Genomic DNA, 14,553 nt, shown 5'->3' on the forward strand with positions numbered 1-14,553 from the left:
GGATCCCACTGTCCTGTCGTCGCCGTGGCAGCAGCTGTTGATGCTGCTCGTGCTGCGGCAGTTGCAGCAGCTGAGGCTAGATGTGCTGCGTTGGTGGCGGAGAAGGAGGCACGAGCTGCCGTGGAATCTGCCAGTAATGCCGCCGATAAGGTTGAACTTGCCGTCCAAGCTGTGAAGTATCGAAGCTTTGTCCCCAAGGTTTACTGATTTTGTTTCTCTCATCCTTTGCATCATTTGGAATAGGTTTTAGGGTTCTTGTTCATTCAAATTAGGGTTTAGTTCTTCAAAAAAATGGTAACTTAGTTGTCCACCTGAGTAACAACTAGTTTTATTTGTACAGGATAATGTTGATTTGAAGTATCACGTTAGCGTCAAGAACTCACTGCGATATGCCATTCAAGAGATGAGGAGGCAATCTTCATTGTTACATAACATGAATAGGATGTGTTCTAATATCCCAGAAGTTGAAGGGGGTAAGGTTGGGAAGCTTGCTGGCCATTTGAAGGAGGTTTGCAAGAACCTCGAGAAGACTTGTATTATCTGTGAAGAAGATCTGGAGAATAAATCTCCTGGTTGGGACCTTGATCATCCCCCTTCGGATTTTGAAGACCCTGACCTTTGTGATGGTGAGGACCAAGTGGATGGATATGTGTCAGAAGATCCGGAGCTGTGGGAAATGGTGTTTGAAGACATGAAGTGGGAGGAGAATAAAGTGGTTGTTTCTTTGTATGAGCATTGTCGTATTATGGGCTACGACTATGACCAGATCTTTGATCGTACTATTTAAGTTGCCAAGACTACTAGGTTTAAGGGTTGTCTTTTGTGGTCATTAGTTGAACTTGTGATGTCAAGACTATGTACTGGTAACATCCATCTCTGTGATGTGGTTGTGTAATTGTGTTTATGTAAGACAATCTATGTATTGAAGACTATCTATGCAGTCAGTGTGTTTAGTTAATGTATTAGTGTGTTAAGTTGGCCACAACAGATTTTGGCAATTTTCTGGGAACTGATTATGTGTTTTCTGGGAACTGTTTTTGTGGGAAATGGTATCTGGTAAACCAGAGAACTGTTTTTTGGCCACAACAGATTTTGTGATTTTCTGGGAACTGTTTTTTGGCCACAACAAATTTTGTGATTTTCTGGGAGCTGTTGTTTGTGGACAGTGAACCATAGAATCTGGGAGCACAATTTTATTATCCCAGTGAACAGTTTTTGGTCGTTGGTTTGGTAAACAAATATTGCCATCCACGGCTAACAAAATCTGGGAACACAAAATCTGGGAGCACAATTTCCCTGTCGCTGAAATTGCCATCTACGGCTACCAGAGAAGCACACATTTCATTTTCCCAGTGAACAGGTTGAACAGGTAGCACTATTTAGTTCACAAAATCTGGGTAGTTTTAGTGAACAGGTAGCACTATTTTCCCAGTGAACACATTTCATTTGCCATACACAGGTAGCAGTTTGACAAGCTATTACACAAGCTCACATTTCTGGGAGCAAAAGACAGGTAGCAGTTTCACAAGCTCACATTTCAGATCTATGGTTTTTCAGTTTCTTTCTAGGGGTAATTTTCTTAACTACCCATTTGACACTTCTAGGTGGCGTAGTAGCAGTCGTGTGTTCATCTTCATTTGCAGCAACGACAAGTTCACGGCTTGGTGCTTCATCTTCATTTCGAGCTACAAGTATTGGTGCTTCATCTTCATTTACAGCTTCGATTATTGGTGCTTCTACTTCATTTGCAGCTTCGACTATTGGTGCTTGTACTTCATTTGCAGCAACGAGCAGTTCACAGCTTGGTGCTTCAACTTTTTCTGGTGAAGTGGCAGTCCGTAACTCTTTTGGTATCCAATTCTTCGTCGTATTCTTCCGCGGCTTCCTCTTCCTACAGAAATCGATATAAATATAATATAATATAATACAGTGAATATTTTAATTTATAAACTGATCGACACACCTTTTTTTGGTTCCATTTAATGGGCACTTGTAACTAGATTTTCGATGACCCAACTGCCCACAATTTGGGCAAGTATACTGTCTTTTTAGCTTTGTTGTGCCTTTGTCATTAGATATGACCTTTGCTTTTTTTTCCACTTCCTCCTTCAAGACAGCTTTTGATTCTATTTTTCCGTTGTCGCCCCACTCCTCTTTTAGACAAAGGTGCACAAACTTGAGATGCAAAATCAACAGTTGGCCAAAACGAACGATCCTCAATTGGTGGCACCGTTCTCAAGTAAGCTTTCTTAAATTTGTCAACAGAATAGTAGTCATCAACAAAGTTCTCCATACCAACATTCCTTAGATCCTGGGCAATAATGAGTGCTAACCCATGTTGGCAAGGTTTCCTTGTATGCTGCCATTCCTCACACGAACATTGTCTCAACTCTCCCTTAACTACATGTTTGGACATACAATTTGTGTTGTCCCTAACTTCAGCCATGTAGTTGTCGCTTTTCACAATTGTCAAGTGGCCTAATCCTCGTGTCTGAGCATTCAATGTTGACATAACAGATGGCAATATCACCCCGTGAAGCCTTTCACTTATCCTTCTTCTTCTATGAAACAACTCCATGGTCATCTCTCTGATTTTGTCAGCTAAGTCACAAACAGGCAGGTCTTTGTGGTCCTTTATCCAGTTGTTGAAGACCTCTGCCATGTTGTTTGTTATGTAGTCACACTTAATCGATGTGTCGAAACCACTCCTATACCAAATAAATTTGTGATGTTGGTCTAAGTACTCAGCAATCTTAGGCACACTTCTAACTTGGTTTACATGGTGCTCAAAAACTTCTTTCCTATATGCCCTCGCAGCTGGATACATGTGCTCAGAACCTGCGTGGATTTTGACATAGTTGGCCATTAGATGTCTGAAGCACTCTCGCTTCTCAGCATTAGGGAAACACTCTGCAACTGCATGCATCAAACCTTTTTGAGCGTCTGAACATATAGCGAGTACTGGGAGATCTCCAACGGCCTTCTTCAACTGTGTCATGAACCAGGACCAGCTCTCGACAGTCTCAGACTGGAAAAATCCAAAAGCTAAAGGAAACATCCAATTGTGCCCATCAACACTTGTTGCTGAAGCTAGCTGCCCGTTCCATCTCCCGTTTAGTGCAGTCGAGTCCACACTTAGGTAAGGTCTACAACCGTCCCGAAAACCTGAGATGCATGGTCCAAGGGCACAAAAAAAACGGTTGAAATAGCACTTACCATCCTGTACAACCACATCAATCTCGATAACGCTATCGGGCGCCTTAGCAAGTACTGCCTCCTTCCAAGAAAATAGTAGCTTGAAGCTCTCCTCCCAACTACCAAACAATTCTTTCAACGCCTTCTCCTTCCCCTTCCAAACAGTGTCGTAACCAATGGTGACATTATGAATTCCTTGAAGTGTATCTTGCAACTCCTTAGCACCCATTTGGGGTTTCTTCATAAGCAGTGGAATAGCGTGAAATGCTACCCATCCACTACTTGGTGTTGTCGTCTTCCTCTTGCCGCTAGATGTGCAAGTCAAGGAAAATCAAGGAAAATTACTTACCACGATGGTCGGTAATCCTTTCTTTTCCTCCCTTGCATAGATCCTCCAAGGGCAATCACCGCCTTTGCAATAGCCAACATATCGAGTAGTCGAAGTCACATCGATTCCAAGCTCAAACTCATGCTTTATGGCATATTGTCTCATAGCAATTCTAAATTCCTTCATGTTAGGATACAAACTGCCTGGCTGCATTGAGGGATTAATTCTATCATACTTCACTCTCTTCTCGTCAGGTACGTAGTCCTCACATGGTTGGTCTGTATTTTGATCTCCTAAATCAATGTGGTCCGATTCATCAGAATTAGTTGTACCACCTCGTAAGGCTTCATCTCTTCTGTTTCCCTCTGCCTCGTCCTCTTCAATAAGACCAAGTTGCGAATACATCTGCGTCTCACTAGGAACATCATGTCTACCTTCCTCCTCCCACAAACCACCGAGAACCATAGAAGCCCAATCAAACACAGATTCATCTCCAACTGGTACATGCTTCAATGTTCAGATTCTATTATATTTGCTACGACAAATGCTAGTACAAGCAAGAACAAATAGACATACCTGGGGGGGACTCCTGGTTGAGCTCGGCGTCGGTGTCCGCGGCTAATGCATCCATGGCAAAGGTGAAGACGGTACTAGGACGTGGCGACAACGACGGACTAGGGTTGTGGTCGCAGCGCCGCCGCCACCTGCGCGCGGGGCCGCGAGCAGCAAGGGAGAAGACGCGGAGATGGAGATTGAAGAAAATGGAGATGGAAGGAAGAGGCTAGCAGGGGAGGAGACTAGCAGGGGGAGGAGACTAGCAGGGGGGAAATGGAGATTGAAGAAAATGGAGATGGAAGGAAGAGGCTTGACGGGAGAGAGAAGAACCTTGCAGAGAGGAGAGTGCGACGGAAGAACGGCTCTGGACGGCAGTAGAAAACGGCGCGCGGCTGACAGCGACGGAAGATCATTATTCGTTCTCCTCAGCGGCTAATAACGATGGTGAGTCTAAATCAGCGTCTTCGCGTTCTCTGGTTTTCCATATGATCGAAACCCTCGCCAACGCCTCCGTTTCGTCGAAGCCGCATCTGCGGTGTTTCATAATCCCAAAATTCTCCACGGGCCATGGGCCACCTCGAGTATTTAAACCCCGCCTTCTCTGCTCTCGCATTCTCCCTTCCGAATCCTCTGTTCTCATCAGGCAGACTCAAGTGCGTCGAGCGGAGAGAGAGGCTGGGCGCCTTGAATATCTTCTATTCTACGGTCGGGTAGCCAAATCCGCGGTACGCGCTCTGCTCGATCAGCGCATCATCATCCCGATTTGAATGCTTGCGTTTTCACCAGAATTTTGGGACGATTCTCGGACTATTTGCTTCCGATGCTTCGAGGTGGTCGTTGTGTTTGCAGTGCTTGTTTGGATTTGTAGTCGATCAGTTTTCTGCGATTCCTGGTATTTGGTGATACTTGGGGTTCGTGCGCGAGGGCAGGCTCTGCTGATTCGATGGTTCGAGTTTCCTCCGAAACTTTCGATTTCATGCAATGCTCCTACGAAATCGGAGCAGTTCAAGCAGCGCGACTACGCGAACGCGTTCGAGCTCCGTGCCCTGTTTTCACTGTGTTCCAACTCGAACTCCGAGCTCTGCAGTTAAGACTGCAACGCTAATCAGCTTTCTCGAATGCAGAAATGGACCCCAGCAACAACTGCGCCAGCGATGGCAGCGGCAGTGACGGAAACGAGGATCGCTTGGTGAACACCTCGTCGCGGGGCGGCCGCCTCATGCCGTCCTCGCCTACGGGTCCTCAACTCATGTCGTTGTTCAACCCTGCTGTTGATGCCGGGAGCTCCGGGTCTTCCTTGTCGCCATCATCTTCCGGGGCCTTCGACCAGGAGGCACTGCCCACACCGAATCGAGTTCGCTGCCTCCGCCTAGTCCCCACGAACAACACCATCATCATGGAGGGTGAGCTCCTCGACGACGACGACAACGAACCAGGTAACCCCTCCGGCACCAGGCGCTCCACCTTCATCGACAACAACGGGCCCATCAATAGGGTCTCCATCGTCAGCGACCTCGACCTCGTTTTGGTCGGTGGGAGCCGCCGCAGGCGCCGCGTCTCCAATGTTCAGGTAGCTATTCACTTGCCACTTGTGAATTGTGATCTCATCTCACAAACGTATCGGGCACATGCGGTGATATATGCGATAACCAACAGGATAATGATATTGATACATTATTTGGACGACTGAGTTATGTTAAAGCGGATTATGCTGCATGTTTGACGTGAGTTTGAAAATGAAGTCAAATTCTCAGTCTCATTTAGCTTAAACTGTTTACCAAACTGCATTGGTAGATTATGTACGAATTTTAGTTCTTGCACTGATTTCATATGGCTACATCTGTAGGGTAGAATTTGATATTTTCAGGATCTTTTACTTCGAATTTCTTATGCCTACAATTGATGGTGCAATTTGCTAATCATTTGCAGGGAAAGGAAGTCATAGGTCATCTATTTACTATTACTCTTAATAGCATTTATTAGGACATGTTTAAACCTCCAAAACTAATAGTTAGCAACTAAAATTACCTGAAAAGTTTAGAACATGTTCACTAAAGAATTAGTTAATTGTTAGTTATACCCCCTAAATAGCTATTAATGTTAGCTGACTTAACCTAGCTAAAACTAGCTAAGGGCATGTACAACCCTGAGACGACGATTCAGTTTTCCATGTACAGGAGACAGTTAAGAAATTGTATGATAAAACCCTGAGACTATAGACCATAAATGCAGTTAAGACACAATATGTATAGAGAGTCGTGTAGAGACGAGCTCTTTCCGAAGAGCACGTCTCTTAAATTTTTTCAGTTAGCCCCCTAGAGCCCTCTCAAGAGCCCCTTATTTAATGGAGTTGTACATGCCCTAACAGGTGGTTGATGACCAAGTTGTCCCCGACCATTTCTACATGTTAGCTTATCAGAAAAAGAGATACAGATAATAAGGATATTTAGCTTATTAGAATAATCTATTAGGTTTAGACTTAGAACCCCTAGTTAATAGTTAGCCAGCTAATAGTTTGCCGACTAATGTAGCTAACAACTTGTTACCTTGCTAAAAATTAGGGTGGAGGTTTAGAGCAGGACATCAGTGGTCTAAACTACCGTACTGATATGACTGAATATTCCTAAATCACGTGAGTTACAACGATGTAAGGCTGTAACTGGTTCCTTTTGTTCCGCATTTGCTCACTATTTTTCTTAGAAGGAAACATTGCCGTTTATTTTTTATCTGAAAGTTGTATCATCGCCTTGTATTCCCATCAGTGCTCATGTAGTTTACCATAGCAAGTTAAATGAAGGGATAATTTAACTGTATAAGGCTAGTTTAGAAACTCAATTTCCTTTGAAAATTGGAGGGGATTGGGGTCTAATTCTAAGGATTTGATTTTCCAAAGTAGCCATTAGAAAAGAAGAGGACTGCGGGTGGAGTAAAATCTTCTCACTCTTAGCAAATCCGAACTCTGGCACCAATAATTAATAGGGGCAAAATCATGAATAAAATCGAGGAAGTACGACCGCTGAGGCTTATCGGATATGGCAGCACTCAAATATGCAGAAATTGATCAATCATTTCTGTTATTCATTTGATTCTTCTGTTTCCCAAGAGGGAGAAACGTCGTGGGATGCAGGCCCCAAAGAACAACACAGAGGTAATATTTCTGGGGCTATTTGTATTTACATATGAGGTTTAGGTCAAATGACAGATAATGTCCTGCAAGATTTTGGAACTGGATTTGTATTGTATAAACCTGAATATAATAGCTATTCTTAAAATTTTGAAGTAGTCTGATAGCATTATTGTGGCATACCCTTCCTACGTAAATTCAAACAAGGCAAACACATTTTACTGTGCTTTCTTTCACAAGGTTCTTCCTTGTTACTGAAACAGGAGTCTTGAGTAAGTTTTTTAAGCTCTTTGGAATCACGTTGTCTTTTGGATTGCCTGTTTTCACCTCTCATGAAGTCATTTACCTAAGCCTGAGCAGTAGTTATGTGATTATGTTTCCTTTTGTTATGCTTATGTCAGAGGACGAATCCTAGCTTGTTAGTTCAGTTAAAGGCGCGATTTACAAAGTTGCTGTTACATTATGATGGAAAACTAACATTTACGATTCTTTGAATTGAATCAATCGATTAACCTGATATCACTAGGTTTGTTCTTAGTCCCTAATTGTGTCAGAGTTTAGGAATTGATCATTAGGGGTTATTCAATGTGCGAACATCTGAATGAACTAGAGGCATAAGAACTGAGCCACACACATAAATGATGTTCCTTTCAACAGCAGTCAGCAACGCACAAACCTTCATTCTATCTACTCTTGTTATAGTTCAATGTATTTTCAGGCTACATCTCATATATTTGTTTGGATAAAAAATCTATAATATACGTAAGGATAAAAACTATCCCCCTCCCCCTTTCCACCCCCCCAACAATAATCATGGATTAGGAATTGCATACTTCCATAAGATAGGTCAACTTCTTCTGTTATCAGTAGATAATTCCATTGGTAGAGTATGTTACAAGTGATGCATTTAAAATATATAAACAGGAGGCGTGCGCAATCTAGAGATCAACTACCGTCCAATTATGATTATGATATACTCCGCATAATTTAATTCATTCTTTTGTTTCTGGAACTATAAACTGTTGCATGTCCAGATGTAGTTCAGTCATCAGGCTCATGATGTCACAAATGTACCTTAATATGGTTTCTATGAATTTAGGATAGACTTATAACTAAACTTTGAAAATTGGTGGAATGTCAATTCTAAACCTAATAACTTATCTACTCTACTAAGTAAATTCCAATTCTTTCATGAGGTTTTACATACACTTGTTATGCTCATGCTTCTACAGGTGGGATCCTCGAGCCGACAGCCAGAGCCAGAGCAAAGGCACTGTCTGCCCTTTTACATCCCAACGAATTTCTTGAGGGACCCGCCGCCCCCGAACATGAATTTCCTAGAGGGCCCGCCACCCATGTCGCCCCTACCGCCTCGGAACATGAATTTTTCAGGGGGTCTACCACCCCCGAACATGAATTATGTAGAGGGTCCGCCACCCACTCCGTCATGGGGGATGACACCCGAAGGATTCTTCCTGCCCCAAAACGCCTACGCGCCACCTGCGGTGAGCTACTACCAACCACTACCAGAACCACTCGAGGTCATCACCAGGAGGTCTTCAGGACTCTACCCGCCGCCTGGTATCACCATCGGCTTCCCTCTGAACAGAGAAGGATACGCGCCGGCGCCGCCGCCGCCGCCGGAGCCGCGCGTACGATCCAAGGTCACCATCAAGCCCCCGCCGGGCAGCGAAGGGACCTCGACATCGGCACCCAAACAGCCGGAGCAGTCCGTACCATCAAGGGCCACCACCACCTCGGCCCCGCCGGCCAGCGAAGGGTGCTCGTCGTCGTCGGCACGGGTGCCGACATTCCAGTGGCCCCCGACTGCAGAGGAGGACGCCTTCTTCACCGAGAAGCTGTATGGCCCCAGCCGCCGTCGCAGGCTGCCCGTGTTCCAGGACATCTGCCCTGACGACGAAACAAGCCAACCCCCTACCCCTCCGACAAGCCAACACCCTCCGTCTCCTCCTCCTCGGACAAGTCAAGAGCCTCCGCGTCCTCGTCGGGGACCGTGAGATGGTTCGTCGCTCCGGCCCCTTACATTCCCTGTTAGTCGCTCGTCGTCTCTACAAAGTCGCCTCGCACCGGACGATGACGACGGTGAGTGAACGCATCGTCGCGGTATAATGACTTTTTTTTTGAACTTTCCGCGGTATTGACTTTCGTGGGAGCTCCTTTTCTGCCGAACCTTGAGTAATCGCATCTGCGTCAGATTCCTCTGCAAACAAAATGCTCTGGTTTGTGGATCGCTGACCCAAAGACATTGTAGCTGTGGTTGGTTGTTGTCTGAACTTTGCTAGTCCATTTAAGCACATAGTAGTCGTTGGGAACGGAAATGATTTGGTGCTGTAGGATCGAATCAATGCCATTTTATGGTGTTTGGAACTTCAGTTGCATGCTGCTTTCTCTTGCTGACTCTGACTGTGATGAATGGTTTGCATGGCATAGCATATACTAGAGGGTTGCATGCTATGGACATTGCATCCCCGGGCCGTGGCTGGCTTCTGGAGCCTTATATAGTCCACCTCACTCACGTCCAGGTTGCTTGTTCTGTTTCACGGCTAAGACAATCTCCAACCATTTTCTTCACATTTCATCGTATCTGTACTTTTTATTATAAAATTTACTATATCACTCTAAAAGATACTTCTCCCATATCTATGACTTCTTCAACCATTCACTCTATCTAACTCTCCCTATATATTATAATTTAGTTATTTAGCATTTTCATTAGTTTTTAAAGTTTTAAAAAATTGTAGACTATTTATACAATCATAATAAGCATTGTTATTAGGTTACAATACTTAAAAATATTAATATCATAATGAAATTGAGTAATTAAAGTGTGGTGGAGATTAGAGGTCCTCCTATATATATGGGGGAGCAGCCTCTTACCCCCACATAGAGTGGGCTGTGAGAGGAACAGGCGGAGGGGATTTTCACCTAAATCATCCTCTACGTGGGGTGGAGAGAAGGGCGGGATGAACCATAGGAGTTGGCCTAAAGCGAGCTTCAACGGAGCACCCTCGCCTACTCCCTCCGATGGAATCCGGGGCGGCGTGGTCGCTATAGCCGCCTAATGGCACCCGCTCGGTGCCACCATGCATGGGGTGAGAGAAGAATTCCACCGCGTCTCGGAGATATAGGGCATGTTTGCAGGCCCGGTCCTTACATTTCGGGGGCCCTAAGCAAAAATTTATATGAAGGCTCTATACAAAAATTTGAGTCTGTTATTTTTTCAACTTTTAAATAATATCTGAAAAATAAAAAAAGTTGATAATTTACATAATTTTATTCAAAATAATATGACTGGAAATACTGTTACAGTATTTTATGAGTCATAAAATTATACAAATTACGTAATATATATTTGTTTTGACTTTTGAGAGAGTATTTTTATTTTTAATTTGTCAAACTAGCCTAAATCTTAAAATACACAGTAAACCAAATATAAATACATTAGATCAAATTTTCTGAAAACAAAGTTCAGCAAACTAAACTAGGATTAAGCAATGTAGGTTATTAGGGTCGGCCCTTCGGTAGGCTAGAATTAAGCAACGCGACAGGCACAGGTGTACAACACCTTCCGTCCTTCCCACGTCAATTTTAGTATTTGTCATCAAGCAGACGTTTGCGCAACCTCGAAGAGATGATTGCTAGAAAACAAAGAGACGCAATAAAAGAATGAGAATAGAGATTTATCTATAACTTATATGTATTTAGATATAAGATGGATAAACGGGGGCCCTACGAACCTTGGGGGCCCTGAGCGGTCGCATATCCTGCACACCCTCAGGGCCGGCCCTGCATGTTTGATTAATGGCTAACTAGGTATATGCCCGTGCGTTGCGACGACGTATAAATTATTCGATAAATATTAGTGCACAATGATTACATGAAAACGAACAACATATATATCATCAGCCCCATATCTCACAAATTAACACTAATGACATGAAATTTGTGTGCAATTCAAATAGTGATAAAATACATTGATATGCAAAATATTATATGTTATTATATACTTTTATTAGCATCGTGGACGTTTACATATCTTAAAAGATATATAAGATTGTACATGTGCTTTGTCATTGATAAAAAATAAACAATGATAAATATGTAGCGAATATATTCAACACATTGATTCCATAAAAGGAAAGTATATTATATAAGTCTCGTGAGCGTCTCAGGTAATGGTATCGTCGAAATCAGGAAACAAAACGATAAAAGGGGGACAACAACAACAACTGGGCACATACTTGAACAACATACCCTAATTATTCTTGCCCATTAACAATTACCATGTACTTAGCATTGTCGGACTTTTATGACTTTACGAGGACTCGATAGATAATTTCAAAAGCAATGTCTCATCTCTCACCTGGAAAGAGAAAATGTTGGATATACTCTAACACGATCAGAAAAAAACTGAGATGTACTCTAATGATAATGGACTCCAAGAAACGGCTGCTAACCTTAGCTCTTGTTAGAACAATCTTGCCGGAAACAAAAATCAGCAGCACGATTTTTGACTGCTTCATTCGATAGATCAAGCCAGGCAAGAGCTTTGCTTCATACTGGGAAGTTAAAGGTCGAGCAAAATGTGAGGACAGTAGTAGGAAAAATCGACAAGGTGACTGAGAGAATTATGTTAAAAAAGGATGAGGAATGCAACTTACTCTTAAATCAATCCACAATTAAAATAAAGAGAGGTCAAGAATTTGTGTAGCATCCTGATATATGAATTGGGAAAAATAGTGATACCCTTAAATCAATTCATAAAAGTGTGAAGATAGATATAGTTGACTTACAATTAAAATAAAGGGAGATCACGAATTTGTGTAGAAGACTGATAGATGAATTGGGGAAAAACGGTGACACCCTTAAATCAATTCAAAAAAGTGTAAAGATAGACAACTGTGTCGCAACACATTTTCTTCTTAATTCAATAATTTACCGTGACTAAGAATGTCATTAAATGGGGGTACTTTACCACAGACACATAAGTTCAGGATAGAGACACTGAACTAAAACAATATAGTGTATAGAAGTATGGACTAATAAGACAAAGGATAGGGCTAAGGGGTTTGGATCACCTTGAACATGTTAATATTCGTGATCTGACAAGAACCGCAACACGTTGAACAGATTAAACTGGTATATAGGACATAGTTTGAACCATCAAAAAATTTGGATAAGTCTACAGTTTCATATAAATGTCGCGATCTGACAGGAACTACAGTTTCATATAAAGGGAAACTATGAATATTGAGGTCAGGTAGATATATTTTTAGACAAAACTTTGGATAGCATACTGTATATCATATTAATGTTTATGAAGAGAGGTGTGTTCATATTTGAGTGACTGATGTTTTAAAAAATAAAAAATCTAACAAGTACTAAAATAGCTCATGTGATACACTCAATATACAAAATGCCGCACAAGACACATTGCCCACAAATATTGATTCAGCTACAACTAAAACTCTATTTGTTTACGAAAAAGGTGCAAGGATGATAAAGCTACAGTCAATTGTAGAAAAGGAAATATATATAAAACTTAGAAACACAAACCTAAAATTATCATATGAACAGCCACACGAGTAGTTCTCTATTTTATAAACCAAGTCTGTCTGTGTTTCAGAGAGGTGTGGTCGTATGCGCCGTAAGGAGGCAGAACCGTGCACCGCGGTCTACGTTAGGTTCTTATATAGTAGTAGAGATTATGCCACACTTTGGCTAAAGTTAGTCGTTTGAATTGAAAAACTAACCTTAGGCAAAAAAAAGTTAGGCAAAATGTGACAAGTTAGGCAGGGAACCAAATAGGCCCGTAATCTCCCCATTTCAATAACCAGTAATCCCTTTTTAGTATAATTATTACTAGATAACAATGTATATTACGCTATGGTATTATTTTTTAAAACTCCAAAAACTAGTGTATAAAAGACAAATAACTCAGTTAAAAGGTAAAGGGGAACTGAATAGGTGAAATAGTTTGAGAGAAAATGAAATATAGAGAATAATAATTAAGAGAGAGGCATTTAAATATGAATAGAAAACACGAATACTGAGATTTAGGAAGGGAACGAAGACAGCAGTGGCGGATCCAGAATTGATCCAAGAGGGGGCTACTAAGCTAAGGCTATAAAGAATTCTAGGCGACTATCTAGCCCAAAGTGACATTCTGTTGCTTGATGTGCGCGAAATCTGGTCTTGCTGTAGTAGGACAATCTTGTGGTTGCTGATTTTTCTTCTTCTTTATTAGCCGGCATTCCCAGCAGTGACGACTCGTGATAAACATTATACAAGCGGAGACCTTACTCCTAATCTCCTAAAAAATGGTTGGCGAAGCGGTTGCATCAATTGCCGCAGATCACTCGTAGTAAGCACTGTTGCAAGATAGCAGCAGCTTCATAAGCTTTCCCCAATCCAAATTAAGCTTTTCCTGCACGGAAAGGCCCAATCCGCCCAATCCTGCCCCTCCCGAGCAACCACGGGCCGTGCGGAAGAAGCGCCGCCTAGAACCTCACGAACGGAGAAAGCGGCAGTTTAAACGCGCGTGGAGGCAAGCCGATCGATCTCACCTCTTTCCTCCTCCCCTGCCGCCGCCGCGGGGATGAAGCGGAGGCCAGAAGCACCAGCGTCTCCGTCCGCCCGCCCGCCTCAGCCAGACCATCGCTGGCGTCGTCTCCCTTGCCCGCACGGTGGCGACTCTGCGACTGGCGTAGACGGTAGACGCGTAGGCGTAGTGGCGGCTGGAGGAAAGACTGACGAGCGGCCGAGCGGGTGAACGTCAATACCTAATGGGCCGCCTATTCGCTGTAGTAACTGGGCCGCGACCGGGGCTGCAGCCCAGGCAGCCCGGACGCAGATCTGCCCCTGGAAGACAGGCTCCAATGGTGTCACCTCACCTCCCCTTCCGGCCTCCCCCTCGATAGAACGTCTGCTTGGTTGGGTGCATGAGCTTGTGCTAGATGACTCGATATCAAATCTTTCACCTTTTTGTGTGTTCGGTAACTTGTGTGTAAGTTAGAGTGTGTTTAGTTTGAGGAATGAAGTTATCCATCTTCTTCTTACTCCTCACTTTTTTATTTTGTTTGTGGAATAGAATAGGTTGATCCATCACCACCACATTCCTCATAAGCTAATAATTAGTATATAAATGAGAAGTGGGTTAATTCTACCAAAATTGATAAAATGAACTTATGATATATCACCTTATAAAGCATAGAGTGACTCCACAAACTAAACACACCATTACTAACTTGTGTTCCTCCCGTGGCTAGGCTCCTGTGAATGCAAAGGACAGCCTCAAAGCCAAGCTCCGCAGCTACGACCGTCAGGCGCG

General features: G+C 43.1%; 1 protein-coding gene and 1 long non-coding RNA gene across 2 annotated transcripts; both read left to right on the top strand.

The window, feature by feature from the left end:
* The first annotated feature begins 1,448 nt into the window (after positions 1 to 1,448).
* LOC109943637 (uncharacterized) lies at positions 1,449 to 1,691 on the top strand. The gene is made up of 2 exons (XR_002266683.1): positions 1,449 to 1,513; positions 1,605 to 1,691. It is a non-coding gene; the product is annotated as an uncharacterized lncRNA (long non-coding RNA).
* A 3,029-nt stretch (positions 1,692 to 4,720) lies between these two features.
* LOC100279617 (uncharacterized) lies at positions 4,721 to 9,594 on the top strand. Its single transcript, NM_001152613.1, is given in 3 exon segments — positions 4,721 to 4,803; positions 5,203 to 5,648; positions 8,435 to 9,594. Coding segments are annotated over 2 exon segments (1,230 nt in total). The 5' UTR covers positions 4,721 to 4,803; positions 5,203 to 5,204; the 3' UTR covers positions 9,221 to 9,594.
* The last annotated feature ends 4,959 nt before the right edge of the window (positions 9,595 to 14,553 follow it).

The sequence above is a fragment of the Zea mays genome, chromosome 1 (assembly GCF_902167145.1).
Source record: "Zea mays cultivar B73 chromosome 1, Zm-B73-REFERENCE-NAM-5.0, whole genome shotgun sequence".
Lineage (NCBI taxonomy): Eukaryota > Viridiplantae > Streptophyta > Magnoliopsida > Poales > Poaceae > Zea > Zea mays.